Below are 19,799 nucleotides of genomic sequence, written 5' to 3'. Positions count from 1 at the left end.
ATCAAATCAATAGCCAAGGTGATCTTTTGGGGTGTTACTTCCAAACAGAAGACCCATAAGATCATGTCATCCATCCAGTGCTGTATCATTTGGATCGGGGCCTGGGAAAACTGTGGCCCTCCAGGCTCCAAGTTCACTGGTCTACCACATCTCCTTTTACAAACCAGGACAAGCACTTCTCTTGGTCCCACCCCATCTCAAGCACAGCTGGTGGGAATAAGAGAGAGAGCCTTCTCCATGATTTCTTCCTGCCCCTGGAACTCCCTCCCTCCTGCTCCCCTCCCTTCTCCCATTTAAAAAGCTTTTAAAAACACATGTATGCACTTTAGGCTATGGGAGATGAGGGGGACAAATATGCACCCTCACCTAGTTGTTGAACATCTACCTTCATTTTATTTATTTGATACGAAATAAATTCCAATACAGTTAGTCAAATGTTAATAGATTTTAAGGATTTAATATGTTACAATTGTGTGGATTGTATTATGTCTTGTCCCGCTACGGAGGTTAGAAAAGATCGGCATATAAAAGTTTTAAATAAATAAATAAATAAATAAATAAATAAATAAATAAATAAATGCTTTTATCATTTTTATTGAGCTTGTTTTTGTTATATCTTATCCTTGGCATTGAATGTTTGCCACTGTGTTTATTTTGTTGTAAGCCACCCCGAATCCTTTTTGGGAAATAGGACAGGCTATAATTAAAGTATTATTATTATTATTAGCCGTCCCCTGTCACGCGTTGCTGTGGCCCACATGGGGGTTTTGTGTGGGAGGTTTGGCACAATTCTATTGCTGGTGGGGTTCAGAATTCTCTGTGATTGTAGGTGAACTATAAATCCCAGCAACTACAACTCCCAAATGTCAAGATTCTATTTTCCACCAGTGTTCACAAACTCCACCAGTGTTCACATTTGGGCATACTGAATATTCTTGTAGAGTTTGGTCCAGATCCATCATTGCTTGAGTCCACAGTGCTCTCTGGATGGAGGTGAACTACAACTCCAAAACCAAAGGACACTGCCCACCAAACCCTTCCAGTATTTTCTGTTGATCATGGGAGAACGGTGTGCCAAGTTTGGTTCAATTCCATCGTTGGTGGGGTCCAGAATGCTCTCTGATTGTAGGTGAACTATAAATCCCAGGAACTACAACTCCAAAATGACAAAATCAATTTTTTGAGTGAAGGACATACACTGGGTTGTTAGGTGTCTTGTGTCCCAATTTGGTGTCAATTCGTCCAGTGATTTTTTAGTTCTGTTAATTCCACAAACGAACATTACATTTTTATTTATATAGATTATTATTACATGGAGCGAGAGTTGCCAGATGTTCAAGGTGGGTTTAGAAAAGGCAGAGGAACGAGAGACCAGATTGCCAATATCCGCTGGATAATGGAGAAAGGCAGGGAGTTTCAGAAAAACATCTATTTCTGCTTCATTGACTATTCTAAAGCCTTTGACTGTGTGGATCATAATAAATCGTTGCAAGTTCTTGGTGGGATGGGCATACCAAGCCACCTTGTCTCTCTCCTGAGGAATCTGTACAAGGACCAAGTAGCAACAGTCAGAACTGACCACGGAACAACAGACTGGTTCAAGATTGGGAAAGGCATACGGCAAGGCTGCATCCTCTCACCCAACCTTTTTAACTTGTATGCAGAACACATCATGCGATGTGCGGGGCTTGATGAATGCAAAGCTGGGGTAAAAATTGCTGGAAGAAACATTAACAACCTCAGATATGCAGATGACACCACTCTGATGGCCGAAAGCGAGGAGGAGCTGAGGAGCCTTCTAATCAAGGTGAAAAAAGAAAGCGCAAAAGCCGGGTTGCAGCTAAACATAAAAAAAACCAAGATTATGGCAACAAGAATGATTGACAACTGGGAAATAGAGGGAGAAAATGTGGAGGCCGTGACAGACTTTGTATTTCTAGGCGCAAAGATTACTGCAGATGCAGACTGTAGCCAGGAAATCAGAAGACGCTTACTTCTTGGGAGGAGAGCAATGTCCGGTCTCGATAAAATCGTAAAGAGTAGAGACATCACACTGGCAACAAAGATCCACCTAGTCAAAGCCATGGTATTCCCTGTAGTCACCTACGGATGTGAGAGCTGGACCTTAGGGAAGGCTGAGCGAAGGAAGATCGATGCTTTTGAGCTGTGGTGTTGGAGGAAAGTTCTGAGAGTGCCTTGGACTACGAGAAGATCCAACCAGTCCATCCTCCAGGAAATAAAGCCCGGCTGCTCACTGGAGGGAAGGATACTAGAGACAAAGTTGAAGTACTTTGGCCACATCAGGAGGAGACAGCAAAGCCTAGAGAAGACAATTATGCTGGGGAAAGTGGAAGGCAAAAGGAAAAGGGGCCGACCAAGGGCAAGATGGATGGATGGCATCCTTGAAGTGACTGGACTGACCTTGAAGGAGCTGGGGGTGGTGACGGCCGACAGGGAGCTCTGGCGTGGGCTGGTCCATGAGGTCACGAAGAGTCGGAGACGACTGAACGAATGAACAACAACAACAGATTATTATTATTCCTGCTGAAGCTAATTGGAGTTGGGAGACCTCAAACATCAGAATGACCATGACCAGATGTCCCCTTCCTCAGACTTAAAAGGCATACCAGTTGGGTTCAGTCCAAGGAAGCTCACAATTTCCCTTTTAAAAAACGGCATGCCCTGAGACAGGAATAACCTCGCTGGTCAGGCCATGCAAGTGTTATCTGGCTTTTCTGTAGCTTTATGAAAGAATCTACCTTACCTTTCCTCGTCGCAACCGTGTCCGGCCCTCCTGAGCTCCACTGGTGTTCTGACTCTGAAGGCAGCCATCAACATGTCTCTGATATGCTTTCCAAGGCACCAGAGACTTACAGATATAACACTTCTCACACCTGCCAGGCCAGAAGAGAGAGAGGGAAGCACATTCACTCTACCTGAAATACTTCTGCTTCTCCAAGGTGTTCTATAGTGAAAGTTCGTTGCCGGGAACTGCATTTGCATAGCAGGGTGACTAATAAAACTGGCCCAATGCCAAGCAAAAGAAGGAGCTGATTAGCAGCATTTCCCCCATTTGCTTTTCTGTGTCCTGCTGCTGCAACAGTGGGATAGTAATGAAATCAGCTTCTCTGACAATGCCCACTTCCCATCAGACATAAAAAAACCTGTCAACTGAAATGAAGTGTTGTGTTTTTGAAAAAGTGAGTTCCAATTTGCCCAAAACTCCAAACCAAGTGTATCAAACCAGAGATATGTTTTTCTGAGTCTGCCAGGGCAACATCTCCATATATAACATTGAGAAGCAGCACCAAACTGGTACTTGGTGCCAGAGAGTTTGGCAGAATAGCCAGCCTCTCCCAGCTCCAGCTTCACTTCAGCCAGGACAGTTATGTACACACCAGATTAGACTCTGCCCATTAAGGAAAGCCTCAGATATGCTCAGGAGGGCAAGAGATCAAAAGTGGAACTGGATGCAACCTTTTGACTGTGAGACCTGACCTAGACAGATCTGACATCCCCCACCATTTCGTTGCATCCAGAATGAGCCTCAAGAGCCCCCTCTGTGTTGCATTCCTGCAGTACTTTTTCCATATTTTCTTCCTAGTCACTGCTGATTACGGAGATAATGTGTCTAAACAGAAGCTGTCCTCTCTATAATTAGCCTAATTCCATTAGTGATGTTGCCATCCAGTGTTTGTAACAGCAAATTTATTTCCATGGCAGGGATTTTCACTGTCAGATCTTTTCTTATGATGCTGTGTGGGTGGGAAGAGGAGGAGAAGGAGAAGGAGGGATGGCTATGAGAAAGATTAAACAAAATCAGCTCCATCTGATCAAAGTCTAATTTCATCAACGCCATCACTACAGGTAACATCCTTGCCAGCTTTCTCCATCACAGTGTCTGTCTGACAGAGACAGACAGATGCGCATTCAAACCCAGCCCACTCTTTCAATGGCTGCCTGCTTTCAGGTTTTGTCTACAGCCCTAAGGTAACTTGGCACAGCTCAAAGTTTTGTTGCTTGGCACTTGCCTTGATCTGTTGTTGCAGGGTATGGAGACAAAGGCTGCCCATGCTTTGTAGGCATGCTTTTCTATCCCTACAGAGCTTTGCTTGTTGGCCACTGTTATAGATCATCATTCTACATTTAAAACTCAGAGCAATTCAGAACCGCACACGACCATCACAAAGAAGCAGGTTGGTGAAATGAAATAGAATACAAGCACCAGCGGTGTGCAATCTTCTCCTACCTAACATGGAAGGGACTAAAATAGCAGTGGAAGAGGCAAGAGAGGAGAAAGGAAACACAACTCAGATGAATCATACAAACCACAATGGCAAAGGATGCCACTGACCCAGTCGACATGGTTTTTGTGCCTAGTCAAAATGTATCTACTTTGAGTCATGCAAACACAATTTCCAGTGATATAGACTCATAACATATTACAGATACATTCAGTATATACTATATTGCAGATCACTTTCTGGTTAAATCAATGACTGGTAGAAACATGCATATATATTATCCCAGTCTGAACATTTTATCAGCCTGTAATGCTGGGATGGGAAATATATGATCCATGAGTTGCAGTCACACAAAAGATCTCTGAAAACCACTCTATGAAATTTTGGCAGCAGTTGGGGAGGGGGGCAAATACATTTAAAGCCCAAATGTTGCTTGATTTAAATAGATTGTAACAGTTTGTGCCTTTGTAATTAGCCAGCAAATTAGGATCTCTCTGTTTTTTCCGTCTGCCATCTAAATTCAGTGGTGGGGTATGTGGCACTTAAAAGGTCCTGGAAGGGACCAAAACAATGTTCAGAATTTGCCCCTCGACATTTTAGAGAGAAACAGAAATAATGGCAGGATTATGAAGATTAAGCACCAATTATGGTATTTATATGTTTTATTTGTTTTTATTGTTCATACAATGCATTGTTTGTATATTGTTGAATCTGTGGCATCAAATTGTGCCAAAGTGTAAGCCTCTCTGAGTCCCCTTTGGGAAAAGAAGAGGATATAAATATAGTAAATATATAAATATATAAATAAATCCTTATCTTCACCAAACAGTTTTAATGGATAAAATATTGCATCCCCTGAGATACCAACGGAGATTCCTGGGAGAGGTTGAGAGATTTGGAAAATGCAATGGACTAGAACTTTCCTTTCTTCAATCTGGTAGATCTGGTGGCTCCTCAAAAGCCCTTTAAAGCAAATGTGGGGAGCTTTCAGTCTGAGAGGCAAATTCAATTTTAGAGAAGATCTCATGGGTCTCAATCTACTAGGCACAGGCAAGTCTAAAGGATGGAACCATGATCTCCATAGTTGTAGCCCAAAGCTCAAATCATTACACCACACTGGCCTTCCAAGAACTGAGTCTTAGCGGTGGTTATTTAAATCTTCGAGAATAGGAAACCAGGGTACATCTACACCCTGGTTTGAATGAATACAGTTTGGCAGCACTTTAATTGCCATAGCTCAATGCTATAAAATCCTGGGATGTGTAGTTTTAAAAGGCCTTCTCTGCCAAAGAGTGCTGGGGCCTCACCAAACTACAATTCCTATGATTCCATAGCACTGAGCCATAGTAGTTGGAGTGATGTCAAACTGCATTAATTCTACAGCACAGATGCATCACCCAGAGTCCGAGGTCCCCCAACCCTACCTAAACCATAACTGAGCCAGTGCTTTCCAAGACAAATTTGAAGTTCATCAGAAAAGGGTATAAGAGTTAGATAGGTTTTCCCTTCATAGAGAGTGAAAACATGGCTCTGTGACCAAGCCTTTGGTGAACTTGTGCAATAGATAGATATGGAATGATGTGAAATGACTATTAGAATGGCTTGGATTACACTTGAGGAATATGTGATTAATTGTGAAGATATTGTCTTAAATGATTTTAATTATTTTAATATATTTTAGAATTCTAGCTAAATGCTTATTTTAATTGTATTGTTTCATGGTATCAAATAGTTGCCTGTGTGTAAGCCCCCTTGAATCCCCTCCGGGATGGAGAAACGCGGGGTAGAAATGTCGTAAATAAATAAATAAATAAATAAATAAAATAGGATGCCTCTCAGATACAAAAGGGAAGCATGGTGGAGGCATGTACTTTAATGAAGGGAGAGACATTGTTAAATAAAAGAAATATCCTCAGATAGCCCTCAAGAAATATTCACACTTGAGAAGGAAAGATGTTGTAAAAGGGCAGCATACCTACTTACTTGTCAATGTCTAGAGATTTCGGTGTTTCTTTCAAAATGGCAGTTTTACTCTTGGCTTCTCTCCGTTGTCGGGTCATCACTTCAAAACAAGAACAGAATAGTTGCTTGTCCTCTCTTCTTAAAAATCTTAGGAGGCTTGTCAAAACAGGCAATATTTGTTTCATAATACATTTTCAAATCCCTCCTGTCCAAGCTGGACCAGTTTGTTCAGGGACATCACAGTGGGAAAAGTGAGAAGAGGTCTAGTATATAATGGCATTGCCTTTCCTACTGTGAGAAAGACGGTTGTTAAATTTCCAGTCAGAAAGAGTATTCACTAAAGTCTTCTGTCCTTGTAAGACAACATAACAAAAAAAATCTAATGAAAGTAGCATTTTGGATTTACTTGTCTGAGCTGACATGAAGACATTTTTTGTTTTTGTCAATAAGCTAAAATATAGATTCCACAGCTTACTTTCAACCTTCACATGGCTTCTCTTGGAATCCTAAAATACAAAACTAAATGCCTGCTGTTTTAGAACAGCTTGCTCACTGAACTTCCCTTCCTAAGTGGCAACCAATATGAAAATCTTGAAGACAATAGGGCTATTATATATTCGAAATCCACATGACCTAGAAATTAGCATCAAATCCTTAGGCATACAATGATTTTTGGCTCAATTAGATTTGGGAGGAATGAATAATCTCAAACAGTAAAATTGGAAACTATTCTAATGCCTTTGTCTACAATGTATGGCAATCTCAGGAGCAAAGCGGGAACAGTCGTACTTTGGCCATTAAAAAATTATAGCAGCATTCCAAAATGTCCAATTTCTACATAAATACATTTGTATGTATTAAATTGAGACAATAATCTACTCTAAGTGAAATAATGGCTTTTGGGAGACTTTGGAGTCTCTTGGCAAGCACCTGAGAAGAGAAAGAGGAGACGTCAACAAGAGAGAAAAAAGCCATGAGAATTTATTGGGAGATTATGGTAATATATGCATATTTCTTTTTGTTTTTTAACAGAAGATGTATCCTCTATTTGAAAGATGTTATGTCCAAGTTCCACATCTTCTAGCCACATAGTACGAACCTTTTCTTTGACATTTCAAGGAGTACAAACATACTTGCAAGGTAAATAAATGGTAATGATGGCAATCTTTGTGCAGCACTTAAGTATACATGCATATACACAATCTCTCACAAAACCTGTCTCCTCTTTTTCCAATTAGAATTAGGGATGATGTCAATGAAATAAGTCATCTATGCCAGTACACTCAACTAGCTACCCTCAGCTCTTTTCACCAAACAGTGACACAAGGATTATATTTAAGTGTTTGTTTTGTACAGTTGGATTCCTTTCAACATATTCCTGTTGACAGGCTACCAGCTATTGCTACTTGGGGAACATATCAGATATGCTCAGCCATTTCCACCAGGGTGCTAGGGTTTCAAACACAGAAACAGATGTCGCTTTATGCACTCTTGGGCAATCTAGCGGAGGGGACAGTGTATTAGAACATTTTACAGCCTGGTATCAGATCTTCCGGTGCTCAATACCCTCATTAGGAGAAAGGTCTGAATCAGTGTTATAGGCACTATAAAATGGTTATTGTTTGCGCAACATCTGCTGTAAAGTGGGCACCCACAGAGTTCAGAATAGAAAGATGCCTTATCAGTGCCAGCACAGTCTGGGCCTTGAAGCATATATTTTGGCTCCATAGTTCCTTTGTCCCCATTAGCTTGTAGTTACTATAAAAGCCGGGTTGATCAGCTAGTTTACATGCTGCAATGACCAGTATATAGTATGTCTGCTCTCTGGACTGAACTTTATCATTGCTGAGGATGGCAGGACGTCCGGATGCCAGCAAGAATGGAGCGACACACTTGCACATTCTCAGAGGTGTTGACCTGTCACTAAAAGTAGACAGCTTGTGTTTCTGTAAGCCTGGACTGGATCGAATTCAATGACTTGGGTGCAAGAGGCTTCAATGCCCTGCTGTTAATCCTTGAGTCACTTGACACTCCCCAAAGGCTTTTTAACAAGCCTGTCTGCAGCTAAAGCAGAGCAGGTCTCCAAGCTAGTACACAGTTGTTAATATTCCTGTAACAGTCGCGCTCAGAGTACCTTGTGCACAGCTCAGGTGTTAATCAGTGCTATTTTTTTCCAGGAGAAGAGAACACATCTGGCACAGCAAGTCTGCTAGAAACCTTTGGGACTGGCATTACAAAAATGCCAGGAAAGACCTACAGCTGTAACGCCAAGAGAAGCAACAGAAAAAGGTAGAATGGTGTCAACAACAGGCTTAGCCCATCACAGGCAGTTTGGACAGTTCTGATTCCAAAAGCTGATCTCCACTGTCCCACCCACACTATTGTGCCAGCAGAGCTTACCTCCAACAGAAACAGTACACCTAGAACAAGGAGAGAGCTGGAAGTGAAGAAATCTCCTTAAGAGAAACTTAGATCTTTTCTTAGAACAAAAATGAGAAAACAAGGCATTTCTGCCTCTCAATCATCCATACAAAAGGAACAGCATCTTCCTTCAAAACATGCTGGGCAAGATCATACATGTTCATTGCAACTGAATTGAAATTGTATTAAGCTTTGAATTTTTCCTGTCAGTAAATAAATTCACATTCTCCTGCTCACTAGGTATCACCTCCGATTTTGTTACATCGTAGAATTGGGCATTTCCCCCCATCCTTACTGACATGACCTGGGAGTTTAAGGAAACTTGCCACTGATTACTTGAGGAGGGGCAGAACATGGCTCCCCAGTATTTCTTTTTGCATAGCTCAAAAAATTCCCAAGAACTAATTCATTTTTTTAAAAATGGCCATCATATTTTTAGAACTAGAGGAATGAGAGACACATCAAACATGACAAGGCCTTCTGTAGCCACTTTCAGTTAATTTTTGTATCCTGTATACCCAGAGAGGGGAGAAAGTGATGTGCTATTTTGCACACAAATCAAGAAACACCGCATAATGTCCATTCCTAGTTTCTCAGATATTCCTTCCTGCATTCCCATTTCTATTGCAAAGCACTACAGGAGAAGTAGTGCTTTGCAAAAGGAAACAGGGATAAGGGGAGATATGCCCAGTTAAATGCGCAATTCCAGAGGTTAGCCAGAAGAGATAAGGAACTATTTTTAAATAAGCAATGCATGGAAGTGGAAGAAGACAACAGAATAGGAAGGACAAGAGACCTCTTCCAGAAAATTAGAAACATTGGAGGTAAATTTCAGGCAAAAATTGGTATGATAAAAAACAAAGATGGCAGGGACCTAACAGAAGCTGAAGAGATCAAGAGAAGGTGGCGAGACTATACAGAAGATCTGTATAGGAAGGATAATAATATTGAGGATAGTTTTGACGGTGTGGTGAATGAATTAGAACCAGACATCCTGAGGAGTGAGGTTGAATGGGCCTTAAAAAGCATTGCTAACAACAAGGCAGCAGGAGACGACGGGATCCCAGCTGAACTGTTTAAAATCTTAAAAGATGATGCTGTCAAGGTGATGCATGCCATTTGCCAGCAAATATGGAAAACACAAGAATGGCCATCAGACTGGAAAAAATCAACTTATATCCCCATACCAAAAAAGGGAAATGCGAAAGACTGCTCCAACTTCCGTACAGTGGCCCTTATTTCTCATGCCAGTAAGGTAATGCTCAAGATCCTGCAAGGAAGACTCCAGCAATACATGGAGCGAGAGTTGCCAGATGTTCAAGCTGGGTTTAGAAAAGGTAGAGGAACGAGAGACCAGATTGCCAATATCCGCTGGATAATGGAGAAAGGCAGGGAGTTTCAGAAAAACATCTACTTCTGCTTCATTGACTATTCTAAAGCCTTTGACTGTGTGGATCATAATAAATTGTGGCAAGTTCTTGGTGGGATGGGCATACCAAGCCACCTTGTCTCTCTCCTGAGGAATCTGTACAAGGACCAAGTCGCAACAGTCAGAACTGACCACGGAACAACAGACTGGTTCAAGATTGGGAAAGGCGTACGGCAAGGCTGCATACTCTCACCCAACCTTTTTAACTTGTATGCAGAACACATCATGCAATGTGCGGGGCTGGATGAATGCAAAGCTGGGGTGAAAATTGCTGGAAGAAACATTAACAACCTCAGATATGCAGATGACACCACTCTGATGGCCGAAAGCGAGGAGGAGCTGAGGAGCCTTCTAATCAAGGTGAAAAAAGAAAGCGCAAAAGCCGGGTTGCAGCTAAACGTCAAAAAAACCAAGATTATGGCAACAAGAATGATTGACAACTGGAAAATAGAGGGAGAAACCGTGGAGGCCATGACAGATTTTGTATTTCTAGGTGCAAAGATTACTGCAGATGCAGACTGTGGCCAGGAAATCAGAAGACGCTTACTTCTTGGGAGGAGAGCAATGTCCAGTCTCGATAAAATAGTAAAGAGTAGAGACATCAGACTGGCAACAAAGATCCGCCTAGTCAAAGCCATGGTATTCCCTGTAGTAACCTACGGATGTGAGAGCTGGACCTTAGGGAAGGCTGAGCGAAGGAAGATCGATGCTTTTGAGCTGTGGTGTTGGAGGAAAGTTCTGAGAGTGCCTTGGACTGCGAGAAGATCCAACCAGTCCATCCTCCAGGAAATAAAACCCGACAGCTCACTGGAGGGAAAGATACTAGAGACAAAGTTGAAGTACTTTGGCCACATCATGAGGAGACAGGAAAGCCTAGAGAAGACAATTATGCTGGGGAAAGTGGAAGGCAAAAGGAAGAGGGGCCGACCAAGGGCAAGATGGATGGATGGCATCCTTGAAGTGACTGGACTGACCTTGAGGGAGCTGGGGGTGGTAACGGCCGACAGGGAGCTCTGGCGTGGGCTGGTCCATGAGGTCACGAAGAGTCGGAGACGACTGAACGAATGAACAACAACACAGGAGAAGTGCTGGAAACCTCCATGGCAATACCTCTCAAAGGGCAAGCCAGCAAACCCCAGAATGGTTTTAGAGTGCTGCCATGCCAGACTTGTCAAAAGTGTCTCTTTGTTCATCATTCACAGATACAACAAACATCCAAGCCTTCATTTGGGAAAATAACCCTGAACAGAATAGATTGCTTTACACAGGGCCTCCCTCCCCATCCCTTATGATAATGTTTTCCAATTTACCATCCATGTTATTCTTTTTGTGTGCCTTACCTTATCAATGGAAAGATTTATACACTGGCCCTTTTAAGAAATGATAAAGCTTTTCTCAATGCCAGTTCTATTATTTTTATGCTGCACCAGTGACGCTTCTCTGGGTGTTGCTTTTTTTAAAACAGCATCGGCAGCAACATGACTGCAGCTCAGAGAACTGATGAGTATGTCACTGGGTACCTGAGGGGAGGGAGGCACATCTCAAATCTTGACCTAGTGTGAGATTGGTGGCTTTAGCAATATGGTTACTGAATGAATGAACATGGACACAAAGTATGGCTCTGGAAGGTAACAGCCTAAAAGATAAACTAAAGCACTCGTCACTTAGGTATTCTGGCCGATAGCTGTTCAAGGGACCAAGGAAAAAACCATATGGTGAACTCCAGCAGAGTGGCCCAACTAGTTTCCTCTCTGTGCAAGAACAGACTTCTAGTACAGAGAGAAAAAGTACTTGGGTCACTCTGCTGGAGTTCACCATATGGTGAACTGCCACCTATTTCCTCCTCATGGTACCATCTGGAGAAGATAACTTCTGCATTGCATGGCCATCATAGATTTTACTGCTACTGGGTTATTATAGGTTTTTTCGGGCTATATGGCCATGTTCTAGAGGCATTCTCTCCTGACGTTTCGCCTATGGCAAGCATCCTCAGAGGTAGTGAGGTCTGTTGGAACTAGGAAAATGGGTTTATATATCTGTGGAATGGCCAGGGTGGGACAAAGGACTCTTGTCTGTTGGAGCTAGGTGTGAATGTTTCAACTGACCACCTTGATTAGCATTTGATGGCCTGGAAGTGCCTGGGGCAATCTTTTGTTGAGAGGTGATTAGATATCCCAGATTGTTTCCTCTCTGTTGTTTTGCTGTTGTAACTTTAGAGTTCTTTAATACTGGTAGCCAGATTTTGTTCATTTTCATGGTTTCCTCCTTTTCTGTTGAAATTGTCCACATGCTTGTGGATTTCAATGGCTTCTGCTACTGTTAGCTCAACAGGGATCTGATAACAATAGGTCAGCAAGAGCTCCAGCGGACCCTATAAGTACTTGCCTGTGAACTAGCTCCTTCTCAAAACAACAGTTTGTCCAGGCATAGAGAGTGCTCCCAGATGGACCATCCTCATGTACTGCTTGGCCATTTGCTTCCTAGTTTGTTTTCAGGTGTGACATGTTACAATAATGCCCACAGAATTATATCTGTTTTCCTGGAATACAGACTCCAGTCAGTCTTGTATTTAGGGGAGAGATGTGTCACCATGAGTCAACAGACTGAATATATAAGCTCCACGGACACTTCCAGCCACAGCATTTGCACACATAAAGAGAGACAACTGCATGGGAGTGGTGTGGGGTGGCTGATGTTGCTAAGAATCATTCAAAGTGAAATAGTACCTTCAGGTTACTAGCTCAAACAAAAGCCAGCAAATTTACCGTAGGCACTAAGAGAACAGTCATCACGCAAGTCACAGAGGTTCCTTTGTAACTGAAAACACTAAAAACAGTTAGAGTTTATAGTACCACAGACCTTCAGAGTAAATCCAATTAAGAAGTCCTGACAGTGGATCACTGACCCTTAAGCCAACACTAAGAGAGAACTACAGCAGTCTCCTTGGAGAAGATCAAGAAAGAGAATGAAGTGCAGAGCTTTAGCTCCTCTCCACACTGCCCTGATGCCCTGATCAGAGGGTGGCAAAACAGAAACACAGTTCTGAAGAAACTACTGAAATTCTGGGATACACAACACCAGACTTTCAGAAAACACCATTAAAGCTTGTTACAACAAGTTTTGGTTTTGCAGATACTGATTAAATATGGAATTATGAGAGTGTCCTAGTTATCTTGCTGCTGGACTTCTCAGCAGCCTTCGATACCGTTGACCACGGTATCCTTCTGGGACACCTCGCGGGAATGGGTCTTGGAGGTACTGTTTTGCAGTGGCTCCAGTCATTCCTGGAGGGTCGGTCTCAGAAGGTGTTATTGGGAGACACCTGTTCAACCCCACAACCTTTGTCTTGTGGGGTTCCTCAGGGTTCAATACTGTCCTCCCATGCTGTTTAACATCTACATGAAGCCGCTGGGAGAGATCATCCGGAGTTTCAGAGTGCGGTGTCATCTCTACGCGGATGATGTCCAACTCTGTCACTCCTTTCCACCTGCTACTAAGGAGGCTGTCCAGGTCCTGAACCGGTGTCTGGCCGCTGTGACGGTCTGGATGAGGGCGAACAAATTGAAACTGAATCCAGACAAGACAGAGTTACTCCTGGTCAGTCGCAAGGCCGAACAGGGTATAGGGTTACAACCTGTGCTGGATGGGGTCGCACTCCCCCTGAAGACGCAGGTTCGCAGCTTGGGTGTGATCCTGGATTCACCACTGAGCCTGGAACCCCAGGTTTCAGCGGTGACCAGGGGAGCATTCACACAGTTAAAGCTTGTGCGCCAGCTGCGCCCGTACCTTGGGAAGTCTGACTTGGCCACGGTAGTCCACGCTCTTGTTACATCCCGTTTAGACTACTGCAACGCTCTCTACGTGGGGTTGCCATTGAAGACGGCTCGGAAGCTTCAATTGGTCCAGCGTGTGACAGCCATGATACTAACAGGGGCAGCACACAGGGAGCATACAACCCCTCTGTTGCGCCAGCTCCATTGGCTACCAATTTGCTACCGGGCCCAATTCAAAGTGCTGGCTTTGGCCTATAAAGCCCTAAACGGTTCTGGCCCAAGTTACCTATCCGATGGCATCTCCACCTACGAACCCACTAGGACTTTGAGATCTTCCGGGGAGGCCCTGCTCTCAATCCCGCCTGCAACACAGGCGCGGCTGGCGGGGACGAGAGACAGGGCCTTCTCAGTGGTGGCCCCTCGGCTGTGGAACGCCCTTCCCACGGACATCAGATTGGCCCCCTCATTGATGTTATTCCGGAGGAAAGTGAAAACCTGGTTATTTGAACAGGCGTTTGAATAAGCAGTGCAATGAATTTCAGGAAATGGAACTACGACTGACGAGTTTGGATCATGATTCTAGTTATGAGACGCCACTGAATGTTTATTACTGTTAAATTGTTTAATTTTTTTCTGTGTTAACTGTTTTTAAGTACCTTGTTGATGCCGCATTGAATTTTTGCCTTGATTGTTCGCCTTGTTTTTGCTTGTTGTAAACCGCTATGAGTCGCCTTAGGGCTGAGAATGGCGGTATACAAATGAAGTAAATAAATAAATAAATAAATAAATAAATAAATATCTTTTCAGCCTGGCAGGAAACCTGTTCTGACGTGGAACTGGCTGTAATTCCAGGCACACCAAACCTTCACTTGGTACCAAAATCTGACACATGTCATTGTTGTAAGATATGTGTTAGTAGTGGTAAATTATTAAGATGGTGGCCTATATCACAAAGCACCTTCCAGTGTTTCTTTGCAGAAAGGGAAAGTACCATGCTAGACTGTGCCATTACCAACACTCTACATCTGAGTAGTTGGTGACACTGAGTTGGGGTTCAATCCCAGGCAAAACCCATGGGAGATGAATTCTCAGGGTTTACATGATGCAGAAGTAAACAAAAGAAATTGCAATGTTCAGATGTGACCACCTTTCACCCTAACATCTACAAGAGCAGGCAGGCTGCTAAAAGGAAATTTACTCCTTTATTCCATTCCCAGGTACATACCTTTTCCCAGCCTTAAACTGTCAAGCTAAAATGAAGCAATCTATCAGAGCTCACGAAATGCAAATGGACCATTTCTATGCTATTGGTCATCTGTTATGATTTAGCCATGGTCCTTGTGATGTGGCTAAAACATACCTGCCTGGTGGCAAAGGTCATGCTTGCTACAAAAGGACACCTCACTCCCAGACTGTCCTAAGGTGTTAAAACTTGTTTAAGGTAGTTATGAATACTGTGTAAAGGATCCAACAACCGTGTATTTATTTGATTTATATCCCACCTTTTTCTCTATGCAGATCCAAGGCAGCCTAGAGCATTCAAAACATGGTACAGTTAAACATTATTTATATGAAGGTTTTTTTATTTAAAAAAGAATTAAGACGTTATCTTTACTCTCAGCCTTAATGGAAGTAGCAGCTAGGAAGGTTGCAAGATATGACAGCCCCATAGAAAAGCTATGGTATCTGGCTCAAAATTATTTCCACTGTGTACATAACACTGAACATTGTTGTAAGCAGTGCATAAATGCATGTATCAATAACATAATAAAACACATACAAAATTCTTCAACAGTATAGACAAACAAGCAGATATTTCCTTATTTAAATAAACTCTTATTGTCATCATCAAGTTACCAGTTCTCAATGCACCACAAAGAGAAGTCTAAGGAACCAATGTCAAAAGAATTTAAACGCCAAAGCCCTCACAAAGGAATTAATGTAAAACATGGCTCAGATTCGCTACATTGAACTTTCATGGTTTCTAATTCAATAGACTATGATTTGTCAAAGTCTACGTCAAGTTTTCCATGTGTGAGGGCAACAATTTTAGAACAGGAATAATGGCTGCTAATAATTCATTGTAGCTTTGCTTGACAATGTTATTCCACAAAGAAAAAGAAGATATGCCAATTACATTAATCATATACCATTAAAAATGCAAATTGGCAACAGTCCTCTGGCTTATGAAGTATTTCGAATGTTGTCCTCAGTACTTGATATGGTGCTCTTTTCCTACCTAAACAAAAGGGAAGCCAGGCACTATATTAGCAGTGCCCTTCATTTGATTTACTGTAATATCTCAATACAAACTCAGTATGTTGGGGGGGGGGGGGGGCAGAGCGACATTCTTGCTAATCAGTGTTAGCATAGATCCCTTATAGGTGCATACTCAGTCTGCCCAAAGCTGTATCTCCTGGGATAGCTGAGAGTTTTTTCTAGCATTTTGCAGGTGGAAAGATTACAGCAGCCACACAAAGATGATATATGTGTGGAACTTCTCTTTCAAAGGGCTCTTCCTCAGCATAGAAAGAATCCAAGGCTGTAGTTCTTAACAATCTTCCTATGGAGCAACTAACTGTACTGAATACAATGCGACTAACAGATGAGAACATATGCACAAGAATAATCTTTTAAGTGTTTTGCATGTACAGTAAAGTCTCACTTATCCAACCTTCGCTCATCCAACATTCTGTATTATCCAATGCAGTCTGCCTCCCGCCCAGATCCACAGCTGTTTCAATACATTGTGATGTTTTAGTGTAAATGCGTAAATACAGTAATTACTACATAATGTTACCATGTATTGAACTGCTTTTCCTGTCAGTTTGTTGTAAAACATGACGTTTTGGTGCTTAATTTGTAAAATCATAACGTAATCTGATGTTTAATAGGCTTTTCCTTAATCCCTCCTTATTATTCAACATTTTCGCTTATCCAACGTTCTGCTGGCCCATTAATGTTGAATAAGTGCAACTCTACTGTACTTCGTAACAAGCAAATCAAGTTTAGGGCAACAAGCAACCCAAGACCACTTAGAAAAGGCCTTGAGGGTAGCACTTTTGCTTCAGCCTCAGATGAAGGGGGTGTCAATCAAAGCCATGGGCAAGAATTTTCAGCAGATGTGATGGGGAAGAGTTTTAGTGGGTCTGGAGCCAAATGTGAGCAGAGGAGGAGAAACAGCAGCCAATCAAACCTGGTCCACTAATGTGAATGATATGACTTAATCTGACAGAGACTGTGTCACATAAATCATAAGGACAAACTCTTCCCACCACCGCAGGGGTAGTGAGAGAATGGGGGTTGCAGGTAATTTCAGCAGAAATTAGGAGGCTGTTCTCCATCCTGCCAGCTTCTAGGGTACGTGCATACCTCTAATCTCACAAAATAGACACAAGATTCTCAGGATGCAGGCAATTTGAGCATGGTATTTCAGGGCAAGGCATCATATTCAATAACACACGCCCCCCTTTTAATTTTTAGATTTTAAAATGCTATGCTTTTAAGGTTTTTACCATTGGTTGTTCTTCACATTGACATAATTTTTGTATGTCTTCAGGTAGTTTCTGGTTTAGAGGGACTCTGTCACAATGTTTGCAAGACTTTTTAGAGGGAGTTGGTCATTGCCTTCCCCTGAGGCTGATAGAGTATGAATTGCCCAAGGTCACCCAGTGAGTTTCCACGGATGGCATGGGATTTGAATCCTGGTCTCCCAGAGTCCTAGTCCAACACTCCAACCACTACAACACTAGTCCTTTCTCCATATAGGCTAGTTGTAACTAATGCTGTAACTGAAAAGACGAACACAGAGATCGGGCCTTGAACTGGGTTAACCACCACCACAACAAGGAGCAGTTAAGAACAGGTATAGCAAACCTGGAGCATCTTCATTTGCATCTCCTCCTGGCCCATTACAATTCATGGCATGTAGCTCAATTTCTGAAATGGGGAATCTGCGATCGCAAAGAGGACATGACATGGGATCTTCTGATGGTGGAGTCTGGACAGACTTGCTCTCTGCAACATCTTCCTCTGCATCTGCCTGAGAAAGGGGTTAATTGATTAGCCAAGTGGTTTTCTTGAGCCTTAATTCTTCATGTTCAATTGAGCTTCTTTGGACTCCTGCAGTTTCTGGCCCTCCCCAAGCTCTGCACTTTCAGCATCAGTTTTTATTCCTTCCAAACAGCCAAAGAACTCTGCTTGTTCTGATGAGTGAGCGCTACAGTACTAATATCTAAGGCTTACTTCAAAGGCTCCCTGCCCTCCCAAATCGCCATGAGGCTCCCTTGGAGATCCATGTGTTCTAGTTAAAATGAAGTTAACCTGCAAAACCACCATGATTCCCCTGGGAAAGTGTAAAACAATCATAAACTGAGAAAGTAAGAGTGTCAGTAAACAAAAAACTAAAACCAACTGACAGAAATTACAAACACAGATTTCTGTCAATCCCCAGGGCCAGTACTGCTTTCAGAGTGTACATCCCTATGAGGTAAGAGGATGCTGCCCTCATCCTCATGGATGGCTAGAGTCAATGCTATATCAAGGGCATGACAGGAACACATGTGCATGCATAGTGATGAGATCGGTGTTGCACTTGAATTTGGGCATGTCTTTTGAGTGGTTTTTGAATGTTGATAGTGTATCTGAATACAAAGAAAAAGGTATCAAACCGAGACAACTGTTGCAACAGAATGTGTATTGCAAGCATTTTCAACAAGTCCTTTGATCATACTTCTATTCAATAATGTTTCCTTGTGGGCAAGAGATTGGGTTTTAAGCATCATTTGCTTGCATATGGCCTCCTTGTGGACTCCCAGCTGGGCTCAAATCTGTATGTACAGATACTGAAATGTAGTCATTCTGCTTATCAGAGCCACTAATTGAGAAAACCAATTTACATATGCAGGTACAAAATCTTCCCCATATAAACAGCCTACTAAGAAAGCAGTATTCTGAACATATCTTATATTTGTAAGATGTGAAAAACTATCTCATTTTGTCCGTTGACAAAGGGTTTGAGAAATGAACTTTGATAATTAAGCCTTATATCCTGACATAGAATTATATGTTTATATGTACATGTTTTAAGTACACTATTTTATGTTCCTTATACAGTAGTTTGTGTTTTGTTCCCGTTGTCTCAGTTTTGCCTTTTGAAAATTTTCTAGTTGTCTCTTAGCAATATTTCTTTTTGGTACTCCTCTGCTAATTACACTAGAAGTACAATATCCCATCTGATTTTGGAAGCTAAGCAAGGCCAGCCCTGGTTAGTACTTGGATGGAAGACAGTCAAGGGACAGTAGGTGCTGTAAGCTATATTTCAGAGGAAGAACTGACAAAGCCACCTCTGAAGATGCCTGACCCAAGAAAACTCTATGAAATGCATATGGTAGCCATACAGTGATAGTGACCTAAGGACACATACACAAACATTATTCTATAATACTTGCATGATCCCAAAGCTGGAAACAGTGAAAGCTAAGAACATAAGAATTGCTCCACAGTTATTAAACCAATTGGGGGACAACCAATAAAGGAATGCTGCTACCCTACTATGGGCTTCCTAGTAAGTTCTGACAAATCACTGTGTGCAACAGATAACCACTCAGTTTGATCCAGCAATGTTTTCTGTGTTGCTGTGAGTTTTCCAGGCTATATGGCCATGTTCCAGAAGCATTCTCTCCTGACGTTTCATCCACATCTATGGCAGGCATCCTCCGAGGCTGAGGGATCTGTTGGAAACTAGGCAAGTGAGGTTTATATATCTGTGGAATATCCAGGGTGGAAGAAAGAACTCTTGTCTGCTTGAGGAAAGTGTGAATGTTGCAAATGGCCACCTTGATTAGCATTGAATGGCCTTGCAGTTTCAAAGCTGGCTGGTTACTGCCTGGGAGAATCCTTTGTTAGGAGGTGTTAGCTGGCCTTGATAGACACATATCTGGAATTCCCCCGTTTTCTGAGTGTTGTTCT

At 42.3% G+C, this 19,799-nt stretch overlaps 1 protein-coding gene across 4 annotated transcripts in view; it reads right to left on the bottom strand.

The window, feature by feature from the left end:
* The window catches only part of UIMC1 (ubiquitin interaction motif containing 1), a 93,236-nt gene that overhangs the window by 8,790 nt on the left and 64,647 nt on the right, over nt 1-19,799 (bottom strand). For 2 of the 4 annotated variants that reach the window (XM_060765619.2, XM_060765617.2), the window contains exons 9-11: nt 17,706-17,871; nt 6,228-6,306; nt 2,765-2,894 (exon numbers count right to left, since the gene is read on the bottom strand). In XM_060765619.2, the coding sequence (XP_060621602.2) occupies nt 2,765-2,894; nt 6,228-6,306; nt 17,706-17,871 (375 nt within the window). Of the gene's footprint in view, nt 1-2,764; nt 2,895-6,219; nt 6,307-17,705; nt 17,872-19,799 lie in introns of those variants that run through there. The other 2 variants (XM_060765620.2, XR_009630787.2) reach the window with 2 other exon arrangements.

This window comes from Anolis sagrei, chromosome 2 (genome assembly GCF_037176765.1).
Source record: "Anolis sagrei isolate rAnoSag1 chromosome 2, rAnoSag1.mat, whole genome shotgun sequence".
Taxonomy (NCBI): domain Eukaryota; kingdom Metazoa; phylum Chordata; class Lepidosauria; order Squamata; family Dactyloidae; genus Anolis; species Anolis sagrei.
The sequence above is the reverse complement of the archived record's forward strand: the minus strand, read 5'-3'. Positions and strand labels throughout refer to the sequence as shown.